This window comes from Uloborus diversus, chromosome 6 (assembly GCF_026930045.1).
Source record: "Uloborus diversus isolate 005 chromosome 6, Udiv.v.3.1, whole genome shotgun sequence".
NCBI lineage: Eukaryota > Metazoa > Arthropoda > Arachnida > Araneae > Uloboridae > Uloborus > Uloborus diversus.
In genome coordinates this window covers 129,189,035-129,214,475 of record NC_072736.1, presented here as the reverse complement: position 1 = coordinate 129,214,475, position 25,441 = coordinate 129,189,035, and the positions used below count along the sequence as shown (strand labels likewise).

Below are 25,441 nucleotides of genomic sequence, written 5' to 3'. Positions count from 1 at the left end.
TCTCTTGTGATCTATGTCATATGTTCTGCCTGTATAAGGGGGAAAATGAGTCTGTTTTTGAAGAGGATTATATTTGCACTAAATGTGCTGAACTCTCAGACTTAAGACTTAAGATGCTAGTTTTGGAAGCCCAGTTAGCATTAGGGTGTAAGCCAGTTGTAGAGGGTATAAATGTTCCAGAGATTCAGGGGGAAGTTTCAAATGAGGAGTTAGATTGGGAAACTAAGGGTGTAATTTTGGGGGACTCTATGGTAAGGGAGGTGGGTAACACAGTTGGGAGAGTAAAGCGTAAGGTGGCTAGGTGTTGTTTACCAGGGGCTCGGGTAAAAGACGTTAATATGGTTGCTGAAAAGAAGGGAGTATTGAATAAGGAGGACATGGTTACTTTGTGGGTGGGAACAAATGATGTAGGCCACAGTAAAAATGAGGAGTTTTCTAGGGAATGGGAATCCCTGTTGGATAAAGCAACCAGCTTTTCGACAAATGTCCAAGTGGTTGGTTTGCTTCCCAGGTATGGAGTGCATAGGAGCTGGCTAAATCAACGTGCGAGGTGTATGAACTTGCTACTGAAGTCAATTTGCGAAAAGCGCAGTATCAGGTTCATTGATGTATGGAGTCATTGTAAACGGGATTGGATTGCTAGGGATGGCCTGCATCTGAGCTCTACAGGGGTCAAAATGGTTAGTGGATTAATTTTAAGGGCTTTGGAGTCAAAAAACTAAGTTGGAATGGGGGGCATGGTTCAAGCACCAGGTATCGAGAGAATGATATGTTTTTGGGTATTGCTAGAAATGGAATTAAAGTGACAAACAAGAGTAGTAATGTTAACAATTGTAATTTAGGAAATTTCAGGGTGTTAAATAAAAGCAACTTAGGCATGCTTAAAGTTTTCTATACCAATGCTCGCAGTATTAGGAACAAGATGGATGAATTGAAAAGCATAGTTATGGATGAGAAGTTGGATGTTATCGGAATTACAGAGACATGGGCTACCGAATCTGATGCAGAGTTATTACATATTGCTGGGTATAATTTATTCAGACAGGATAGAGTAGGTAAAAGAGGTGGTGGGGTTTTATTTTATGTTAGAGACAATTTTATTTGCAATGAATTGGTCATAAATGATAAGCCTACTGATATTGATATGGTTTGGCTGGAGTTGATGAGCAGTAAGGGCATAAAGCTACGCTTTGGAAACATTTATAGGCCACCTAATTCAAACCAGGGACAAGATGAACAGATGTACCGTATTATTAGTGACATGTCCAGTAAGGGATCCGTTATCATAATGGGGGATTTCAATTTTCCGGGTATTGATTGGAATAATTTTTATCCTGGTAATGGCAAAGAAGAGAAATTTTTAAAAGTAATTGGTGACTGTTTCTTAGATCAAGTTGTAACTCAGGGAACTCGAGAGGAGGCCATTTTGGATCTAGTTTTTTGTGACATAGGTAGTTTTGTTCAGGGGTTGAGTGTAGGGGAGCATATTGGAGATAGTGATCATAACAGCATTAGGTTCCGGGTTAAATTTGAAGTGCGCAAAGATGATAATTTTAGGTTTGTGCCCAATTTCAGAAACACCGATTTTGTTGCACTTAGGCAGAGCTTGAAAGAGGTTTTTTCGTCAGGGTTGGAAAATAGCGACGTAGATCAGCAGTGGACGGAATTTAAGGATAAACTTGCTAAAACCGTTGGGGACTATGTTCCATTTAGGAGAAAAGGTGTTAGTACCAAAATTTGGCCCATGTGGTTCTCCAGAGAGACTAAAGAAGCTCTTAATTATAAGCAAGCCACTTTTCGTAAGTTTAAAGAAACTGGTCAGAGTGCGGAAAGGCTCCAGTATGGTAAGGCAAGGCGAAATTTTAAGTATTTGGTACGGATTCAGAAAAGGGAATTGGAGCAAAGGCTGGCAGATGACATTGAATGGAACCCTAAGAGGTTTTTTGCTTACGCTAATTCTGGGAAAGCTCGAAACAGTCAAATTGGGCCTTTGGTTGATGAGCATGGAAATTTAATCCAAAACGATAGGGATATTGCAAATGTTCTAAATAACTTTTTTTCCAGTGTGTTTAACGATAACTGTATCTCAACAGTTGACACTAACAAGACACAAGCTATTATACAGCTTGAGGATTTTGTATTTTCCAGGGAGGAGGTTTTATTTCATTTGAAAAAGATTAAAGCAACTAAAGCTCCGGGACCAGATAATATTTATCCAAAAATTTTAGTTGAATGTGCAGAGGAATTAGTGGATGTTATTTTGAATATTTTCAATGCTTCTTATAACTCGGGGACGGTGCCAGAGGACTGGAAGCTGGCTAACATAATGCCACTCTTCAAGAAGGGGTCTAAAGGTATTGCTGGGAATTATAGACCTGTAAGTTTGACTTCGGTGATTTGTAAGATTTTCGAAACTTTGATCAAAATTAAGATCATGATGTTCTTAGAGACTAATAGTCTGTTGACTAGTTTGCAGTATGGTTTCAGGAAAGGTAAATCCTGTACTACTAATTTATTGCATTTCTACGACAAGGTTACCTCAGCTTTAGATAACAAAAAATGTGTGGATGTTGTTTATATTGATTTTCAAAAAGCTTTTGACAAGGTACCGCATGTTGCTCTTCTCAGCAAGTTAGCTGACATTGGAATAGGAGGAAAAACTTTACTTTGGGTTAGAAATTGGCTTACTGGTAGGAAGCAAAGAGTAGTTGTGAGAGGAAATCATTCTAATTGGAGCGATGTTTTAAGTGGGGTTCCTCAGGGATCAGTTTTAGGGCCTCTTTTGTTTATTATATTTATGAATGACATCAATGATAATATTTCTGGAAGCATGAATTGTTTTGCTGACGATGTAAAAGTTATGGGGATTGTCGAAAATGAAGAACAAGTAAAACAGCTGCAAGAGGATTTAGATCATATTACTAAGTGGGCAGATAAATGGGGTATGGCAGTTAATGTACGGAAATGTCAAGTGCTACACTTAGGTCATGGAAATAAGCGTATGAGATATCGTTTACAGGGTTCAGTCATAAATCAGGCAGAAAATGTTATGGATCTGGGTGTCTTTATAAATCAGGACTTCAAGTTTAGTCAACAGTGCAGTATTGCTAGTAACAAAGCCAACAAAATGCTTGGGTTCATCAATAGATCTATTTCAAACAAATCTAAGAAAGTTCTTCTGCCTTTATATAGGAGTTTAGTAAGACCTCATTTGGAGTATGCTGTTCAGTTTTGGTCGCCTTATCTGAAGAAAGATATTTTTGTATTGGAAAGGGTTCAAAGAAGGGTAACTAAATTAGTAAGGGGACTCTCAGATTTAGATTATGATACCAGACTTAATAGGCTTAACATGTATAGCCTGGAGCAAAGGAGAGTCAGAGGGGACATGATTCAGTTATTTAAATTTATCAAAATGAAAGATGTAAATGGATTAAATTTTTGCGGGGAAAGCAGGACAAGGGGTCATTGTTTTAAGCTATTTAAATCTCAGGCTAACCTGGAAATCAGGAAAAACTACTACTTTAGCAGGGTCGTGGGCACTTGGAATAGCTTACCGGAAGAGGCGGTAATGAGCAAGGGAGTGGATAGCTTTAAGAGGGCCATTGATCTTCATTGGGGACTAATTAATTGACTAGGACCAGCCTAGCTGGGCCCAGTGCCTGTTGCTGGTCGTCACATTTGTATTTGTATTTGTATTTGTATAATATTTAAAAGCACAAATTGAGAAAATCTCGTAAACAAAGAGGTAATTAGCCCCATGTCTGTCTATTACATTGAATGTAAAGAGGTATTTGTAATTTACTACCTTTGAGCTAAAAAGCAAATCTTTTCAACAACTTTTCTTTTTGCATTTAAAAATGAGTTCCTTGCAACCCCGAAGCACGTGTGCCTGCATGTGTTTTGCAAATTAGTGTGTTTATAACGTTGTTTTATTTGTTGTTTTATTCAGAAAATGTAACTTTTGAAGCAAATATTTTTCAATTTCGAAACATTTTGTTTTCTTTTCTTTTTTCATTCTTACATGAAAGTGTTACCTACTAGAAGAAACCATAAACAATGGCCCAGCTAAATTCCAATTGTTTTAGTCATAAATAAAAATAAAAATTTTTAAAAAATGCCGTATTCACGGAAAGAAAAAAAAAACTTTTAGTGTTTAAAAATCGAGGCCAATGTAATATCAAAGTAGTAATTTTGTTAATTGTGCAAACAATGAGCTATTTTAATGAATAGTGGGAATCTAATATTAAGCTCTCTTAATTAAAATACGGCTTAATTTTTAGTTATCCTTTCGGTTCAAATGTATGGTGAAAAATAGTATTTCGTGAATTTGAGAATATACTGACAATTTATAATTTCGGTAGAATGCGCCTATTATTAATGTATTTTCCCTCCATCTATTTTTTCCTCAGAAATACTGAAGTTGACAAGTTCTGTCACGGAGGTGAGGAATTTTCCATCAATATAGGTCTAATGGATACATTTTTCAAAGAAATATTTTTTTTTCTTCGTTGCTACAATCTGCACATGTTAAGAGCCATTATTTTGAAATTCAGACAAAAAACGGAAATTTTGGCAGTGACCATTTTTGATTTTCCTAATTTTTTAATATGTCAAAGTAGGTCATAAGAAGTGAACATTCTGAAATTTTTAGCCTTCCAAAAATTTTCTTTCGCTCGTTAAAAATTCCCAAAGTTTGAGGTTTTGCAGCGCTTTTTTAGAAAAATTCTAAAAGTCGCATTTCAGTGCGCTTTAGCTCTTTACAGAAATACCACCCCACGGTTATGTTTATATTTATTGGTTGTACTGTATCTAGTGATGATGACTTCATAGTTATTTTGGTTGGGGGTTGTTGCTTTCTTCAGATAAGGGGTCGCAAAGTATGGATTTTATCCGTTTTCGCGCAAGTTTAACCTGCGTTATTCCCCCCAAAAAGCCACCCCCGGAAAAAAATGTGACATGTACTTAAAGTTTATACTATGAAGAGAGTAAATAGCACAAAATTTGTTTGAGGTTTAATTTCTTTTAGGAGAAAAATGCCCTGATATTTTTCAAATTTTCAAAAATTGTGCTTTTTTGATCGCAATTAACTCAAAACAGCATCACAAGGAAAAAAAAACCTTTTATATATTATGGTACCTGGCTATGTGTAAAACATCATGAAAAAGAAAGCAGCATGGGATCTCTTCTTGTTTTCCAGAAAATAATTTTTTTGTAGCTCATTTTATGCGTTTTCTCGTGCGTAAAACGTGTGTCCAGTATGCAGATTAGATCTGCTAAAACTTAAAGATGTGGTAAGAATGTATATATGTATGTACAAAAGAAAGAGAAAAAGACTAGCACTACTTTATTTTTCTGATTTTTACAAATTGATGGTATTTTAATTGCAGGTAAATCAGAAAACGATAAATCGATATTATATATATATATTGATTTGTTTTATCGTATCAATCTCAAAATAATTCTTTCTTATTTATTTATTTATGTCCATAGCAATAGAAGAAATTTTCATGAACAATATCTGCTTCACTTTCCTCTAAATGTCTATTTTTTATGTTATCTTCAAATACCTCTAAAGGCAGTCGCTTCTTGATTAATCAGTATTATTTCCTTTTTTCTTTGCTTTGTATATCGGATAAAAGCAGCTTGAATTTGACTTTTTGTCAGATATTATTTGGTTGGAATATTTTTATGTCTTCAATCATCTCTATTCTCATTGCATGTTCTACTTGGTCGGGCGTCTGATATCTCCCGGTTTCCTCACCATAAAGGAACTTTTCTTAAAGAAACTCTCTTTGTTTCATTGAAAATCGTGTACTTTTACGAGTTGGGAGAGCCCACCCCTCACATGAGATTGACAAAATGTTTTCTTCTTTGTTTTCTCTTTGTTGACTGGTAGATGCCTGACCAAGACCATAAGAAACATAACTCTGAGCAGGTATTTGAAGATGACATAAAAAATAGACATTTAGAGGAAAGTGAAGCAGTTATTATTCATGAAATTTCTTCCACTGCTATGGACATAAATAAAAAAGAATAATTTTTGATTGATACGATAAATCAATATATATATATATATATATATATATATATATATATATATTTACACACACAAATATGATATCGATTTTATCGTTTTCTGATGTACCTGCAATTAAAATACCATCAATTTGTAAAAATCAGAAAAATAAAGTATTGCTAGTCTTTTTCTCTTTCTCTATTCACACATATATACATTCCTACTACATACTGTCCAACCACGGATTGCATGGAATTTTCAAATGCCCAAATAAAACGTATCTATGTGAAAAAGGGGGAAAAGTAAAAATTTTATGCTCGTATTCCGCTCATTTGAATGAGACTCTGCTTCTGCAAAAGCTGACATCGGTAAAAAAAAAAATAGATTCGTCCATTTCCGGCTGTAAAACGGATGTTTGTCTTCCATACAATCCGTGGTCAGACTATACTTTAAGTTTTAGCAGATCTAATCTGCATACTAGACACACGTTTTTCGCACGAGAAAACGCATAAATTGAGCTACAAAAAAATTATTTTCTAGAAAACAAGAAGAGATCCCATGCTGTTTTCTTTTTCATGATGTTTTACACATAGCCGGGTACCATAATATATAAAAGGTTTATTTTCCTAGTGATGCTGTTTTGAGTTAATTGCGATCAAAAAAGCACAATTTTTGAAAATTTGAAAAATATCAGGGCATTTTTCTCCTAAAACAAATTAAACCTCAAACAAATTTTGTGCTATTTACTCTCTTCATAGTATAAACTTTCAGTATTTGTTAAATTTTTTTCGGGGGATGGCTTTTGGGGGGAAATAACGCAGGTTAAACTTGCGCGAAAACGGATAAAATCCATACTTTGCGACCCCTTATCTGAAGAAAGCAACAACCCCCATCCAAAATAACTATGAAGTCATCATCACTAGATACAGTACAACCAATAAATATAAACATAACCGTGGGGTGGTGTTCCTGTAAAGAGCTAAAGCGCATTGAAATGCGACTTTTAGAATTTTTCTAAAAAAACGCTGCAAAACCTCAAACTTTGGCAATTTTTAACGAGCGAAAGAAATTTTTTGGAAGGCTATAAATTTCAGAATGTTCACTTCTCATGACCTACTTTGACATATAAAAAAATTAGAAAAATCAAAAATGGTCACTGCCACACCTTGTCTGAACTTCAAAATAATGGCTCTTAAACATTAATTTACATTCCTGACATTCAAGTTTACGGGGGTGAGAGTTCACAATAACCACACTTAGTTTTCCAAATAAAATCTATCTTCTTGTTTTTCGACAAAAATCTCACAACTTCTTTATGACTGAAAATAAACAAGGGGGCTCCCTTGTATCAGGGGAAATAAAATGTGATGTCCTTACTGCCACGTGTTAATGAGAAATTGCGTTTTGTGTTTAGGTAACGGAGAACGGAGGTGAGAATTTGTGTGACATGACTCCTTTAGCCTACTAAAACGAACTAAAACACAATATTGAACAATTAAATATGCTTATACAATTAGTATTTGAGACAGTTGTGAAAGGAATAATAAATAAATAAGTGGATACCTTTAATTAAACAATTTATTAAGCAACATAAACAGTAACACCAGGTGTGTGACATGCCACGTAGTTAAGAATTCACATGTTGTGAAACAAAAATATATTAAAATAAAAATTATTATTAAAAAATTGTTGGCAGGTTTAAATAGATATCTTTTTGATGAACTTGAAAAGCTTAACTTAATTTAAATGAATTGTTCCTTAAAGTTTTAACTGTAAACGGCGTGTGACAGAAAAGTCACTTTTTTAAGAATGACCCATATCAGAAAATGAATGAAGGAAGCCATCAACATTTGCTTCTCTCTCTCTCTCTCTCTCTGTAAATCTTTTTAGAGAGGGAACGCGAATTGCGCCTCCTCCCCAGGGTCGTCCGCAAGGGAAGTCACTGGAGGTCATTGTGACCTACCTCCCCCCCCCCAAAAAAAATTAGGAACATTTTGATTAGTTGATTCGACAAATAGGAGGCAGTATTGTAATTTTTTTTTTATTATTTTCTTTTTTAGAACTGTTTTCGATGATGCCCAATGTTCCTTCTCAGTAGATCGAAGTATGAGTCTCTAGCTCTTTTTCTTGCTATTTTTTTTTCATTTTTTAAAGCATTTTTCAAATTCTATAATCAAAAAAAAAAAAAACCTTTTTTTTTTAAATCGGTTAAAATGCCGCCCCTTGACTGCGAGAGCCACTCCTGCCAACTCCTAGTTACGCTACTGGGTGAATGCCTTATTGACAATTTCAACCTATAACAGGGGATGTGCGGTATCACGTAGCACTCTTAATAGGGTGAAACCCAGATTTTACGTGCCCCGAATCTAAGTTTTTCCCGCCCTTCATGTATTTTCCCTTAGATCCCAGTTTTTCCGCATACTAATGATGTTAATTTGACCCGGATTGTAATTTGATTTTTCATGAATTTCCCGCATTATACGTATTCCTTTTGAAATAAAAAAATAGGAAGACAAAAATGCTTTAAAATCATCAATATGTCCGTCTTGTAATATTGCATTGAAGAGCTTACAAATAGGGAACGACTTTTCTATCTCATAAAGACCAGGGGAAAAAAATTCAATGGCAAAAAAAATACTATTACGGACTATTTTCAACCAAAACTCCCGGATTTGAAACTAAATGTATTAAAATAATCTAAAATGTTATCTTCATGTATATAATAGCCAATGATCGAGTAACCCGCGAGTTTCAACAATGAAAAACGTGCCACGGCATGATAATCCGATTTTTTTTTTTTTTTTGGTAATGTTTGGCATGCAGGGAAAGGCTTTATTGTGACAAGGCTGAACTCGATCCGGTAACTGAACTGTTTTACTGGTAATACTGTGTCATTTCAGGGGAATGAAGAAACGAAAAAGTGGTCAACAACGAACGCTATCTACTGGAGTTTAGGGTTGATCCACTAGAGTTTAGAGTTAAAACTTCACATATCAAAATATCACCAAACAGACAATAGCTTCGTTCAAATGTAGAAGCAATTTTCACCCGTCATACCTTGACGGGTGACTTTCTAGTGTTTAATAATGTTCGTGAAATACAGATAATTATACCTTTTGAAAGAGACATCTTTACATCCTTTAGTTTTTCCAACTTGATTTTTGCCTTCTTTTATTCTATTTTACGTTTTTGAAACCCAGTCCCCCTGAGAAACGTAAAATCGGGGTTTTACTGTACATGCTTAGTCCGAATGTAAGGTTATCTCCAATAGCTTCTTGTTTTGAGACCTCGATCATTCACAATCTCTCCCTCTCTTATTAATATTCTTTGGCACATGCATCTGGTTGAAATTTTCTTCGCATTTTTCAATAGCGGTCTATGAAACTGCACCTCCCCTTCAGTTACGCAGTTTTCGGCAGCAGCAGATTTTAGGGGGGGGGGCACGGGCCCCTCCCAAAGGGATACATTAATATAAGCATTTCATTTATTATTTCTTAATTGACTTCACTATGCAGCATAAAGAAATTTCTTTAATTATTTAAAAAGAACCCAAGACACACGAAGTATATTTGAATATAAAAGCATTTCGTTTGCTATAGAAATAATACTGGAGTCAAGAGGCCAAAGCGGTAGAATTCATTTCACTCACTGGTTTCGAATTCTAGGGAACGTATCGCTGTTCCATTAATTGTTTTTTGATAGAACCAATAACTAACATAAAAAATGTGTATGGACGCACCTACAAGAGTCATTTTGATCTAGGAAGCTCTTTCTAAAGTAACAGATTTCTTTTCAGCTTATAAAAAATGCGAAATGAAAGAAATCACAAGGTAGCTTCCTGGCAAAATCATACTATTAATGTGGATATCAACTCAATTGTATCATGGTTTTAAGAACAAATGAGCAATTGCTTTGAAATTCATAGAGAAATAATTCCTGAATTCTTCAATAAGACTTAAATGTTATGAAGCTAAGAATTTCTTAATTATATAATATTTTCTTGTTAAAAATAAATTAATTTATAAGAACTCTAGTATTAGCCGATTTAATAACCTTGATCTCGTGTTAATATGATTGTTATGACAAGATTCCCAATTAAAACCGCTCATTTTATAGCATTTCGGTGAAATTATATAGGGTTCAGTATTTAATTGGGTTGAAATGTTAAAGACATTTTACGTCCATATTCAAAGAATATCCGTGCACAATATTTATGTACTTAAACGTAGATTAATTGGCCATAGGGGATCCTAAAAAAATATTTAAAACAAGTTATGAAAACTTGGTTACAAATCATTGTATCGGGGAACGGGTGCGTTTTACAATTTCCCGCTCACCTCCAAAAGCTTACTATGTCCGCCCCTGGTTTTCGACCCTAGTACATCGTGGATCTCAATTTAGATCCACCGAGATTGCTTCGTCCATCAGATCCACGTTATCCGGAAAAGCCACTGTGTATAATCCCTGTTTATTTGGAATGTATGCAAAAGTTATGCAATGAACGTTCTAAGGAAGGAAGATAAAGACTAAATTATTCATATGACGTGATATACTAATAGTTCAGGCACTGCTAAAATTTTTTTTATAATGTACTATGTTGAATTTTCTAGTATTGAAACTTTCTGTACATATTGAATAGATAAAATAAAGTCATCTTTACTAATAATAAAGCTGAAAGTCCCTCTGTCTGTCCGGATCTCTGTCTGTCAGGATCTCTGTGACGCGCATAGCGCCTAGACCGTTCGGCCGATTTTCATGAAATTTGGCACAAAGTTAGTCTGTAGCATGGGAGTGTGCACCTCGAAGCGATTTTCCGAAAATTCGATGTGGTTCTTTTTCTATTCCAATTTTAAGAACAAAATTCTCATAAGATGGATGAGTAAATTACGAAATTATCATTACGTGGAACCGTAACATAGGTACAAGCCAATTGGCGAGAAAATTCAACATACATTATTTTTAAATATACAGGCAAACCAAAAGACCTTTTAATTTTCTATTACGGGCAAAGCCGTGCGGGTACCACTAGTAAATAAATAAAACGTTCTTTTTTACTATTAGAAGTAAAATATTTTATGTAGCATATTATTTTTCTTGGAAAATCTTAAGGGCAAATCTCTGGCAAATTTAATCAGAGAAGGATTTGTTCTAATATTTAACTCAAGAATATTTTTTTCTCCTCTGAACTAAAAAGGTCCAAAGAATATCTAAGTGAAATAACAGAATTAAATTTTAGCTATACAAGTTAAAAAATTTCTATAAAGTAGCGTGGTGTCTGATACTTCATGTCCAGTCGTCCCCTGTTGTGACCTACTTTTCCACCTCTCCTGTTACGGGTTAATACAATGAAATCTCTTTACAACGTTCTTGAAGAGAACCCATATTTTGTTCGTTGCTACGGAAAGTTCGTTCTAATGGTATTCAAGTAATGTAATGGCAATCAAAGCGCGACTGAACTTTCATTTCGTTAAAACGGATAATTCGTTGTATTGTTATTTGTTGTAACGAGATTTTATTGTACATAGAGGCAAAAAATATTGTGACCTGCTTTCAAATTTTTCTTTTGAAAGACAATTTTATAAATTTACAGTCCACTGCGAAGCAATTCTTTACAGCGAAAACTAAATAGATCATTCAAGTATTACGACCCATTAAAAATCGGCTTGCGACCCCGAAGTTTGAAAATATCTATCGTGTTTATAGCTAAGGAAAAAAAATAACGAAAGCTTGAACTTGAATGGATCATATGAGTTACGTTGAAAACGCGTTGAAATCAATCCCATTATGACAGCAGAGCGCTTGACCTTGCACTTGACTGGAGAAGATTTTCACGCTCAATTCGAGTGCTGGATCTACCGGTTCCGTTTCGGGGTGGAAGTTCAAGGCAGATAAATATTTTGGTTAGGAAGAAACTTCCGAATCAAATTTAACCATATAGCTAAATAGTACAAAATTTGTCCCCCCCCCTCTACTAGTATACTTTGTACTAACTAAAACAATATAATGAATATTAAAAGCAATGAAGCAATTTCTTTGTATTGCTTATTGCTGTTTGGTATCTACCCAAAATTACTGCAAATTTTCAAGAGCAGTAAGAAATTTTAAGTTTGCAAGGAATGATTTTTGTTTTTTAGAGAATTCATTAAAAAATTGAAGTTGTCTCTGACGCCTAACCAATCAGACAAATTCACTGATGAACAGATTGACTAAAATCTTTTGTCATCTCTTCATTCATATTTATTCCTTGCATCAAGATTTCGAAGAAAATAATCAATCAAATACTAAAAGAGGAAGTCACCCCCCCCCCCCTAATCAATTCTGTCCGATTGATTACACATCTAAGTATTTCCATTTCGTGATTATATTTAATAATATAATTATAATGCTAAATAATATTGATATTATTTGGTATTCGTACAAAAGTTTCGCTTCTACGCGAACAGGCGACGAACGGTTGTAGACGGAAAATCGGGAGTAGGTTGTGAGATTCTAGTCCCTTTATCTTGAGTCACATTAGTATTTTAAGTTTATTAAATTTGATAGTTCAAAACTTATCAAGGAAAGATGGTTCAGAAACATAGCTCAGCAGTGAAAGGGTTAAAAGGATAAATAGAAAACTTAATTGCCTTTTAATTGAATTTGTTGCAAATATTTCAGAATATAATTGCTATTATAATCACTTTACACTCAAATTACAACAAAAAAACAGAATAGCAGTCTTCCGTGGGAAGCTAAGGAGGAGCAGCAGTGGCAGATTTTTTTTTTTTTTTTTGGGGGGGGGGGGGGCATTTAAAAATGTTTTCTCATATGAAATTAGCGTCGATCCTTCCCTCCCTGTCTCTCTCTTTCTCAGCATTTTTTAAATCATATTTAATATATACATCGTGCATGGGGAGAATAGGTGGTTTTGGAATGGGGACGGTCAGGAAATAGTGGGATCCGGAAGGTTCTCTCCCGGAAAATTTCAAATTTCTAGTTCTTCAAACGTAGTTTTTTACAATCTGTGGTGATGTTAAGGGGAGAAAAGGTTTGAGTTCACTCCTTGGAAAATATTCGGAACTGTTGCCTTAAAAACACGATTATAAAATTAATCTGATTAATATTTGTTGACATTAGGGAAAATAATATGACTCAGGGATTTTCCTCGATTCGATGTACATCTTCTTCCTAATATTTTGAAATTGGACTTCCAAAACGCAATTGTAGACAATCTTCAATGATGTCAGAAAAGGGGGGGGGGGGGGGGGGTTCTAAGGGTTCTCTCCTCTGGAAAATTTTTATTGAAGTCCTAAAACAGACGTTTCTCAATGATGTTATCTGAAGAGGTTCAGAGGTTCCTTCCCCTTTTATTTTTCGAAATTGTAGTTTTAAAAATGCAATTTTCGTCGTTCTTTTGATGATTTCAGAGATCTGATGATATCTGGTGTTGCTTTTCGGAAATTTTTCGAAATCAGTCTATAAAACGGGACTGTAGGTCATTTTTTCTGTTTTTAATCGTGAAAATGTATGTGAGAAAGTGTGGCCCAGAATCTCACTAACATAAGATTTTGTAGTATGATCGAATGCCCTCGTCCACACGCATTTTTTTTAGTATGAAAATATACCTGTAAGTGTCAAAAAATCTTAATTTTGAGGAAAACAAAAAAGAGGAAAAAAATTTTCTTTGAAAAGTCAAAAATGCTTAAAATTTTTCATTTTAATAAACTTTACACCTTTTAAACTGCCTTTTCATTGTAACTGTTTTTTCAATTATTGAAAAATTTTAATGAATATTATAATGAAAATTTCAGATTTTGACTAGCGTAAATTTTTATTCCTGTTGCAACGTAAGTATTCTTTAAATTATACTTTTTTTTGAAATTTTATAACTTTATTTAAAAATTATAAATTCCTGTAATAAATGTTCCCTTTATAAATGTAAGCTTTATAGAACTTTAAATTTTTTTTCAAATAAAAAGGAAATCAATTTTTTGAACAGTGTTCTGCAAAAAGCTGTAGAGTGCAAATTCTTCCGGGGGTGTTGAACCGATCTGAAATATTCCAAGGGGAGTTCAAGCTCCCCCAGCTCCTACGCCCCTGAGGTGCAGTATCTGCAGAAGTGAGTTTTTGAGATATTTGAAAAAACGTGTGTTGTATTCCATACTAGCAACGAAGGATGGCAACGATGGGAGGTCCCAGGAGGTCACTGTGACCTCCTAAAAATTTCCTTATTCAGGAAATTTTCTCTGACGGATCAGCAAAATTGTCATCATTTGGCGAAATTTGGAGTTCTATTTGGCAAATCGAGGATTTCTGCCCTCCCAAAAATTTAAGTTCGGGGCGCTCCTGACTAACAGTACGAAAATTTGACGTTTTTTCGTGCTTTATTTTGAGCGGAAACCAAATGAGCAAGTTTGTTTTATCAAGCTGAAGTACAATAGATCACAAAATGTTTAAAAAAAATAATAATAAAATAAATAAAAAAATAAAAATAAAAACACGGCAGTAAAGCAAAAAGAAAGTTATCGTACATTCTGCGAATAACTTCGAACTACGTTTTCAAACTTTTAGGCACCGTATCCTTAACTCTGTAAAACAGTTGACGCAGTACTTCAAAAATTTAATTCAAGTCTGGAAAAATTCAAAAGTTGTTTCGAAAGTATAGAGCATTTGATAATAGAAACTGGTACAGAATATGGCCGTTAATTATGGATCAAAATAAGAGTATTTGTGAAGATGTTGCATGTAGCGTAGCATAGTCAGAGGGGGGGATAAAGGGGTCAACCCCTCCCCCCCCATGAAGCAAAAAAATTATATCCATGAACATACATACAAGGGCCTAAAATTATGCTTTTCGGCCATTTCTTTTGAAAAATTTTAAATGACTCCCCCCCCCCCCATGAAAAATTTCTCGCTGCACCACTGCGTGTAGCCGAATCGAGGATGTACCTGAACAGTAAATACATTATGGAAAACGAATATGACAAATATTTTTATGTTAAACGATAATAAAAATTGCTAAGTTCGTAAAGTATCTATTTTTTTAATAAACAGTATTTAGATGCATGGAGAAAACCTCTTTTTTATTTTCAACCTTCCCTTATTTTTAAATCATCATTTTATATTCGGCATGTGGCGCATAACAATAAAATTCGATTTATTCTTTTACATCAGAAGTACGCGTTATACGTTGGTACATATGCAGTAAAAGAAACCCTTATAAACTTTCAACAATGTAAAATTTAACCCCGTCATTCAAGTTTTTCTGGGAGGGGGGGGGGGGGGACAAAAAGTATAAACTTAATGCATATCATGTAAAAAAACAACAAAAATGAAGCCATTACACTCATTTCATAAAACCGGGGGGAGGGGGAGGGTATTTCCCCCTTCCGACCCCCTTCCTCTTTTTTACCCTAAATCACGTTCCTGATAAAATAGTATCCAAATAATTATTAATCAGATTAAAATATAAAATGCACAAAAATTCAAGTCTCGCTTCCACCTTAAAAAGTAGGGAAAAGTAGTTTGGGAAGCACTTATTTAACAACTTTGTTAAAAACTGTTTCCTAATAAGATGGTATAATAGCATATTTGTGCACACGTTTATAAATCAACTTGTGCTTTATAAACAAATAAAATAAGAAAAAAGTAACAAAAAATATCTGAGAAAGTGCATGCCATAAAAAATAAACAAATTTGGTACTTACCATAGCATAATGACATACTATAATACTTCCAGACTTTAAGTCCGTAAAACCGCTGCAACTTCTCATATGCATCATTTTTATTTTTGTAGTTCGATGCCAAATTTTTAAATCGCTCTTGTCAATCACCTATTGATGGTGAAAGCGAACAATTCGAATTTAGAAAAATTTCCCACACTCACCTGACCGCTCAGGCGAATCTCAAAACACACTACTGACCGAACTTCCGAGGCTCACTTCCATGCATTCCGCGACGAGATGCCAGAAGCAGACGACTTTTTTACATGGTTGCCAAAATGAACTCGATAACTTTTTCCGTTCTCCAAACTGCCATCGCCAACTAAGTTTTAATTTCTTGATCTAGCGGAAGTAGAGCACTCTTTACTTTCCATTGCAAAATGATTTATCAGAGTTTGTTTATGAATTATATTTGTCAGGGAATGCAGTTTTAGTTTTGGAGGTTAAAAGCCATCCATTATTAAAATCATACATTAATATCGTAAATATATATTCGTTTTCATTTATAAATGTATTTTCTGTAGCTAATTCATTTAAATATTTTCCGAATTATTTTTGAAAAATTACATGAGAAAATGTTTTTTTTTTTTAATTTTTTTTTTATTTTTTTTTTTTTTTTAAATCAATAATTTACTTGGAAAATCCTCAATAACTGAAACGTTTCGTATTTTGTACAGTCAAATAAAAATGCATTTGTGTAACTTAAAGAAATTTTAAACTTTCCTTCGGGATTCAATCCTAATCATATTTTAAGTATTTCATTGTCTAAAAGAGATTTTCTGGATGTTTCTTACAAAAAATATTTTTGTTATTTAATTAAAAAGGCAGATATTTAAAGAATACGAAGGTGAGGGTAAAAAATGAACAATTTGACTAAGTAAGGATAGAAATGTTAAAAACTTTTTTTTATAAAAGTATCACGAATAGTGTTAAATAATAATATTAATAGCATTTATAGTGACTTTAGGGAAAAACTTAACTCTGAAAGGGTAAAATGACTTATTGCCATAAAGTTCTGTTCATCCTTTGTTCATTATGAACAAAGGATAACTACAATCAATCGTCATTTACTGAATAGCACATCAAAATATAACTAAATGTGTTTTTACAAACGGGAAAAACAGACCTGAAGATGACTTGTGTTCTAAATTTAAATTTTTGAACTTAACCTTTTCTTTCCTTTAATGATGCATTCATTTTTGAGAAGTGATTTTGATTACAGAATCCTCTCCAGCCACTTTACAGTAAATTTCAATTTCAGTTTAACTTTTTTCATATATATATATATATATATATATATATATATATATATATATATATATATATATATATATATATATATATATATATATATATATATATATATATATATATATATATATATATATATATATATATATATAAACTTAGTCTCCGCTACTTAAAATTACGTTTTAATTTTAATTTTAATTTTTTAAATTTTCTTCTTAAATGAATGAAAATGAAGATATACTGTCATGCTATAGTATAAATGAAGGTATGATACGTTAGATGTCTGAATGAAATAGAACCTTAAGTATTTCCATATATTTAAAGAAAGTAACGTCAGATAAATTGTGAAATTGTCTCTGTAGCTGTCCGACGTCTAAGAAACCCCATAGGGTCCACAAGCTTGAAATTTAGTACAAAATAGCGATTTTTTAAGCGTACAAATCTGCCGATTTGCAATGCTTAGGAGCTCTTTAGCACCTATACTTGTGCAAGTTGGTACAAGTTAGTTTGGAAACTGGGAAAAAGGTGATCTTCAAAGTTTTTTTTGTTTTATTTGAAATATACATATCTTGGTAATGTATTTCGATCAAGTTCTTTTTGTCTTCAGGTAAGAGTGGGACTGTGCTCTAATAATTATGAGCTCTTTACTTAAATTCTATTTCATAAGAAAGGGAGAGGGGATTTTCATTTTGCTCGAAGCGGAAGTCGCAACGGTTTTTTTTTTTTTTCAATCTAATTCCTTAAATTGACGATTTAAAGTGTGCAAATCAAATAAGATGGCGAAGCAATCTTCAGGGGTTGGTGAGCGTCAGCGAGCAGGGGCGGAACCCCCTTGTTTCTTAATTTTAAAGAAACACATTTCTTGAATACGATTTTTTTTCCAGTGTAAGCAAATATGGAAAATTATCGTGCATTGAAAGAAAAAAGGCGATCCTCTAAACAATAGCGCATCTTTCGCTTCTAAGCAAGTAAGCATAACTTTTGCAACAAAAATTAATACCAAATCATGTCGTGTATTTTCCGTTTTCCACGAGAAGGCACTTGACTCTTCCCTTGTCACGTGGTATCCGATGATTCTACTTCGCTGTTTTCGGCAAAAGGTATATTTGGATCATAACATTTTGTCGTAAAAGCAGCAGTTTTTAAAATGTAAGAATAACTAAAATGTCAACAGACAAGTGAAGCAAGTGATGTAAAGAACACTAAGGATTTTTTGCACATTAAAATGCACTCCCAAGTTAAGGTTGTCTGATTGTCTCATTTAGAAACGTGTTGATTGCTTACTGATCACCTCCACGTAAATTGGAACTCTGCATTTCCAGGAGGCGGGGCGAAGTGCCTTCTCGTAAAAAAAAGGACAATAAACACTGTATGTATTGCAAAGAACCAAATTCGAAGTAGTCCTTTTTTCTTTTTTGCTTATTCTATCAAAATCAGAGACTAAAAGCAGTGTTGCCAGATTGGGGGAAATTTTCCCATTTTGGGAAAATCTGATGCTCTCTGGGGAAATTTTGGGGAAATGGGTTTTGAGGGGAATTCTTTGGGGAAACATTTTTTTCTTGGGGAAAAGCTGGGGGAAAAAAACCTTGGGGGAAAATAATTTTTTTTCGTATTTAAATTCGCGTCAAGAAGTTGTTTGTATCAAACAGCGTTGGTTTAGCTTTGCTCAACTTTATGGAATTCGCATTTCGCATTATGTGGAATATTATGCTACGAAATTCGTATTAATGTTCGGCGTGAGTAACTAGTTTTGATACGTGAATTAGGTAAAAATAAGTGATGAAGAACGTTCTTGGATAAATGTATACAAAAATCATAGTTTAAATGTACATGCAGAAGCAGCGTAGTAAATGCGAGTAGAAAAAAGTATTTGATTATTTCTTGTCTTTCAGTCAGGCGCTTGTATTTATGACTAGTGGCACCTGCACGGATTTGCCCGTAGTAGAAAATTAAAAAGTCTTTTGGTTCCCCTGTATACTTACAAATAATGCATGATGAATATCTCGCCAATTGGCTTGCAGACGTCACGGTTCCACATTATGATAACTTGGTAATTTACTCGTCCATTTTATCATAATTTTTCTCGGAAAAATGTTCTTAAAATGGGAATAGAAAAGGAACAAAATCGAATTTTCGAAAAATCGCTTAAAGGTGCACACCCCCATGCTACAAACTAATTCTTTGCCAAATTTCATGAAATTCGGCAGAAGGGTCTAGGCGCTATGCGCGTCACAGAGATTTTGACAGACAGAAAGAGATCCTGACAGAGAGACTTTCAGTTTTATTATTTGTAAAGAAAGATAAAGATAAAGAAGAGAAAAAAAAAGCGAAAATGTTAATAAAAAAAAAAGTTGGGGAATTTTGTAAGAAAATGTGGCTATTTGGGGGAAAAAAAAATTCAAGAGACAAAAATATTAGAGGAAGTCGATTCATTTTATGAAAATATTAGTGGAAAAATAATTTTTGAATTTGGGGAATTTTGATAGAAAACATCGCTTTTTGGGGAAAAGTTGGAAGCGAATTGGGGAATCTGGATTTGACCATCTAGCAACACTGAAAAGTAGTACTTTTGACTGAAGGAAACAACCCCATTATTCGCCGACAAAAAATATTGATATTTTAAAACATGATTGCTGTGAAACGCCGGCGCCGTTTTGCTTTCTTTTTTGAATTTATGAAATACATAGTAACTTCTGACGAGTGCTCCCACGAACAAAGGTACGTATGTAAATGTCCACATTTAATATATAATTCAAATGGAGCAAAACGAAACTATCTCACATACATACATACATAAAAAATATATTAGAAATATCTCATTTTAAATAATCCTTCGTTGTATTTCTCTCCATTGTACCGCTCATTTATCTTTCTCACTTTTTGCCTACGCCCTTCATAACAAGAAAGAAAACTGAAAGTTTAAACTGTTTAGACACTTCGCAAAGAAAAGAAAAATGTATCTCAGTTTTCTAAAGCAAGCTGAGCATTTGCATTGTTATTTTCAAGTCAACGAGAAGTTTTTTTGAGATACAAACTATATTTCGTCCTTTCAACTAAGAAAGTAGAAAAAGAAATCCCAACAGCCTACATTTTGCAAGTAGCTTAAAAGAATAATAAGTTCATTAAGTACATTGTTTTATTTATTTATTTTTTAAATATTGTTTTACCTATCATTTTGGAGGCAAGCACCTCTCTAATAGCCCTTCAGAACGAATTTAACGGTTAAAATAACACCTCCTCCCCTCCAAATAAAAATCATAATGGCCACAAAATTGTCCGAAGTGAAACACATGGGGAAAGGGGAAGGTGTCTCTAAAAAACATAGGATGGTGGGGGGGGGGGGTCTTATTCCGATTCAGGAGGTCATTTACATAGGAATCAACAAGAAATTTATCTGGGCTCATTTTCACACCGCGCAGCGTATCTGTAAAACGAGTTTCTCCTTCTACCGCACAACTCTGGGGAAAAACAACTTCAAAAAAAAACTAGTATGTTGTGGCCATCACGAAACTTTCTTCTATATTTTTCCTTTTTCTGATCCCTCCCCATGCTTGACGAGGAAGCAATATTCCTGACAAAAACAAAATTACACATGCAAAAACTTGACGACCATCCCAATGTCTGAATTATTGCAAAAGCAAAGCAAAGAGCGAAAATCGAAAGTTATTTTAAACGCCTTGCTTGAATTAATTACAAATATTTTATTTGATAACAAACATAAGATGGCAACAGTTAAAAATTTTAAATCATTGAGATAATATTTCCGATCATTTCCATACAATTAAAATCACGAGAAATACGCAGACGACAATCTATTACGATTTATCTTTCTTATTGTTGCATTAATAAAGCTATTTTTATTCGCAAAAAAAAAAAAAAAAAAAAAAAAAAAAAAAAAAAAAAATCAAGACCTCTTAGAGCGATTGGCGTCAAAATTGAACCAAAGCCTGTTTACATATGGATTCACATATATTCCAAATTTCAACCAGAACGTAGCATTACTTCTTGAGATAGGGCACTCACAATGGAAAAAAAGAACGGGCGATTGCGCTACCCCCTTTTTAGCTGTTGACACCAAAATAAAATCAGCTCTTATACCCACTAAGGGCTACTTGTCAAAAAATTTTTGTTTGATTCCGTTTGTTATTTCTTGAGATACAGCAGTCACAATTGACGACAAAAAACGTTCTATAGCTCAACCCCCGTTTGAGTTATTGACACCAAAATTGAATCAGCACCTGTTCCTGTTAATGGCGACATATGGACCAAATTTTGTTTGATTCCGCCAATTACTTCCTGAGGAATAGCAAGCACGCGTTACTCAAAAAACGTCCCATTGCTCCACCCCCCTTGGAGGAATTCGCGCCAAAAACCAATGGGCACAAGTTCACATAGGGGCACATATGTGCACCAAATTTCGTTTGATTTCATGCGGTAGTTTTTGCTGTAGAGCGGCCACAAAAAACTGGTCACACACAGACGTGACACACACACATACACACACACATACATACACACACACATACACACACACAGACAGACAGACATTTTCCAAAAATAGTCGAAATGGACTCAGCACACCTCAAAACGTTCGAATCCGTCAAAATTCGAAATTCGAAAATTTGCACGAATCCAATACTTTCTTCTATATATTAGATATAGAAGAAAGTAAAAAAAGAGTGTCCTATCCGGAAATATATTTCAAAGCAGTGTTCGAGATTTTCCTTTCTTGATTATTTCTTTGATAGTGTTAAGCTCTGCTGTGCAATTTTAAAAGTGATATTACTTCAGCTAAACTAGTATGTTGTGGCCATCACGAAACTTTCTTCTATATTTTTCTTTTTTTTTTTTTTTTCTGATCCCTCCCCATGCTTGACGAGGAAGCAATATTCCCAACAAAAACAAAATTACACATGCAAAAACTTAACGACTATCCCAATGTCTGAATTATTGCAAAAGCAAAGCAAAGAGCGAAAATTGAAAGTTATTTTAAAAGCCTTGCTTGAATGAATTACAAATATTTTATTTGTTAACAAACATAAGATGGCAACAATTAAAAATTTTAAATCATTGAGATAATATTTCCTATCATTTCCATACAATTAAAATCACGAGAAATACGCAGACGACAATCTATTACGATTTATCTTTCTTATTGTTGCATTAATAAAAATATTTTTATTCGCAAAAAAAAAAAAAAAAAAAAAAAAATCAACACCTCTTGGAGCGATCGGCGTCAAAATTGAACCAAAGCCTGTTTACATATGGATTCACATATATTCCAAATTTCAACCAGAACGTAGCATTACTTCTTGAGATAGGGCACTCAAAATGGAAAAAAAGAACGGGTGATTGCGCTACCCCCTTTTTAGCTGTTGACACAAAAATAAAATCAGTTCTTATACCCACTAAGGGCTACTTGCCGATAAATTTTTCTTTCATTCCGTTCATTATTTCTTGAGATACAGCAGTCACAATTGACGACAAAAAACGTTCTATAGCTCAACCCCCGTTTGAGTTATTGACACCAAAATTGAATCAGCACCTGTTCCTGTTAATACCAACATATAGACCAAATTTTGTTTGATTCCGCCAGTTACTTCCTGAGGAATAGCAAGCACGCGTAACTCGAAAAACGTCCCATTGCTCCACCCCCCTTGGAGGAATTCGCGCCAAAAACTAATGGGCACAAGTTCACATAGGGGCACATATGTGTACCAAATTTCGTTCGATTTCATGCGGTAGTTTTTGTTGTAGAGCGGCCACAAAAAACTGGTCACACACAGACGTGACACACATACACACACACATACACACACACATACAGACAGACAGACATTTTCCAAAAATGGTCGAAATGGACTCAGCACACCTCAAAACGTTCGAATCCGTCAAAATTCGAAATTCGAAAATTTGCACGAATCCAATACTTTCTTCTATATATTAGATATAGAAGAAAGTAATAAAAAAATAGTTTAAAATAATTTGAGATAAAATATGAATAAGCTAGGGGGGGAAAAAAAGCAAAAAAAGCATTGACAAAAAAAAAAAAAAAAAAACCATCAAATTGCTTTTTTTTTTTTTTTTTTTGTCAGTTTGGGCTTTATTTACGTTGTTTTTACTTTCTTCTATATCTAATATATAGAAGAAAGTATTGGATTCGTGCAAATTTTCGAATTTCGAATTTTGACGGATTCGAACGTTTTGAGGTGTGCTGAGTCCATTTCGACCATTTTTGGAAAATGTCTGTCTGTCTGTATGTGTGTGTGTATGTGTGTGTGTATGTGTGTGTGTATGTGTGTCACGTCTGTGTGTGACCAGTTTTTTGTGGCCGCTCTACAACAAAAACTACCGCATGAAATCGAACGAAATTTGGTACACATATGTGCCCCTATGTGAACTTGTGCCCATTAGTTTTTGGCGCGAATTCCTCCAAGGGGGGTGGAGCAATGGGACGTTTTTCGAGTTACGCGTGCTTGCTATTACTCAGGAAGTAACTGGCGGAATCAAACAAAATTTGGTCCATATGTTTATATTAACAGGAACAGGTGCTGATTCAATTTTGGTGTCAATAACTCAAACGGGGGTTGAGCTATAGAACGTTTTTTGTCGTCAATTGTGACTGCTGTATCTCAAGAAATAATGAACGGAATGAAAGAAAAATTTATCGGCAAGTAGCCCTTAGTGGGTATAAGAACTGATTTTATTTTTGTGTCAACAGCTAAAAAGGGGGGTAGCGCAATCACCCGTTCTTTTTTTCCATTTTGAGAGTCCTATCTCAAGAACTAATGCTACGTTCTGGTTGAAATTTGGAATATATGTGAATCCATGTGTAAACAGGCTTTGGTTCAATTTTGACGCCGATCGCTCCAAGAGGTGTTGATTTTTTTTTTTTTTTTTTTTTTTTTTTTGCGAATAAAAATAGCTTTATTAATGCAACAATAAGAAAGATAAATCGTAATAGATTGTCGTCTGCGTATTTCTCGTGATTTTAATTGTATGGAAATGATAGGAAATATTATCTCAATGATTTAAAATTTTTAACTGTTGCCATCTTATGTTTGTTAACAAATAAAATATTTGTAATTAATTCAAGCAAGGCTTTTAAAATAACTTTCAATTTTCGCTCTTTGCTTTGCTTTTGCAATAATTCAGACATTGGGATAGTCGTCAAGTTTTTGCATGTGTAATTTTGTTTTTGTTGGGAATATTGCTTCCTCGTCAAGCATGGGGAGGGATCAGAAAAAAAAAAAGAAAAATATAGAAGAAAGTTTCGTGATGGCCACAACATACTAGTTTCATCTTATTTTATTATTTTAGGTTTCGAAATTTTAACTGGCTGTAACAAGTTAAATAGTTACTGTTAACTACAAAGAAATTTATTAAAGTGTAAAGCGATATCTCTCTTCAGTTTAATTACGTCTATTAATAACAATGACTGAATTTTTGGAATTTAAAAAACCCAAAGAAGTCTAAATTTAAGTTTTGAGTCATAAAAGTTCTCTTTTCTACATATTGGCACTAAATTTTACACCAATTTTAACCTAATACAGTGATAGAAAGAAGAAAAAAGCATGATAGATGGCTTAACACATCTTTAAAATGTCGCCAAAACAAGAAAAGTTGAAAATAAATCAAGTAATTGAACAAATATAAAAATATAAAAATGGAAAGTAAGGTTTAGAGTCAGGGGAAATTGTTTGTCGGTCGGACGATTAAAACTGTCCATTATTGTAGGTTTAAAGAGGAGAGCTATCAGGGGCGTGCACAGAAATTTTGCGGCCCGTCACAAATGACTTTCACGCGCCCCCCTTCATATTGTTTACCATTATACGTTCCTACATATATTTCACCCCTCATTTTAAAAATTTCGAGCCCCCTTCAGACTCGGGTCCGAGCCAACAGGTGTCCCTTCTCGTCCCCCCCCCCCTTGATTGGATTCGAGTAAATGCAGTAATAAGTATAAACGCACGAACGCGAACGAATGGATAAGAATAATTGCGTTAATAATTTTAAAAATAAGAACGACTTTGCTTTTTGACTTCGATTGCCGACACAAATCTTTTCCCCAAAACAGGCTCTTTGGCGAGATTCAAGTTGGCGATTTGACAATAAATGTGTTAACCCCTGCGGATGTCAAACGTTGGTCACGAAATACGGAACACGGATCTAATGGACTTACATGATGAGTGAGCTGGCCGTAGGCGATCTTGCTCGCAATTGACCTGCAAGGAGCCTCACATAAAGGGTATTTTAAACATAGCGGTTTGGGAATTCTTCGTTGGAGCATTTTATAGCGGGAAAAAATGTTGAATAATAGTTGCGTGAATGAATGTATAAGTGTTTTCCGAGTAGGAATAAGTACGCAGTCATGAACGGATTTATAACAGAAGGTCCTAGATTGGATATATTTTTATTTCGTGCAAATTAATTATCACTGCTTAACTATTACAGTGAAACCCCGATTTTACGT

General features: G+C 34.2%; 1 protein-coding gene across 1 annotated transcript in view; it reads right to left on the bottom strand.

Annotated features, from left to right (window-relative positions):
* The window catches only part of LOC129224494 (uncharacterized), a 65,119-nt gene extending 49,342 nt beyond the window's left edge, over nucleotides 1-15,777 (bottom strand). Inside the window, exon 1 of the mRNA XM_054858955.1 lies at nucleotides 15,703-15,777. Coding sequence (XP_054714930.1) covers nucleotides 15,703-15,777 — 75 coding nt within the window. The remainder of the gene's footprint in view (nucleotides 1-15,702) is intronic.
* Nucleotides 15,778-25,441: the final 9,664 nt, after the last annotated feature.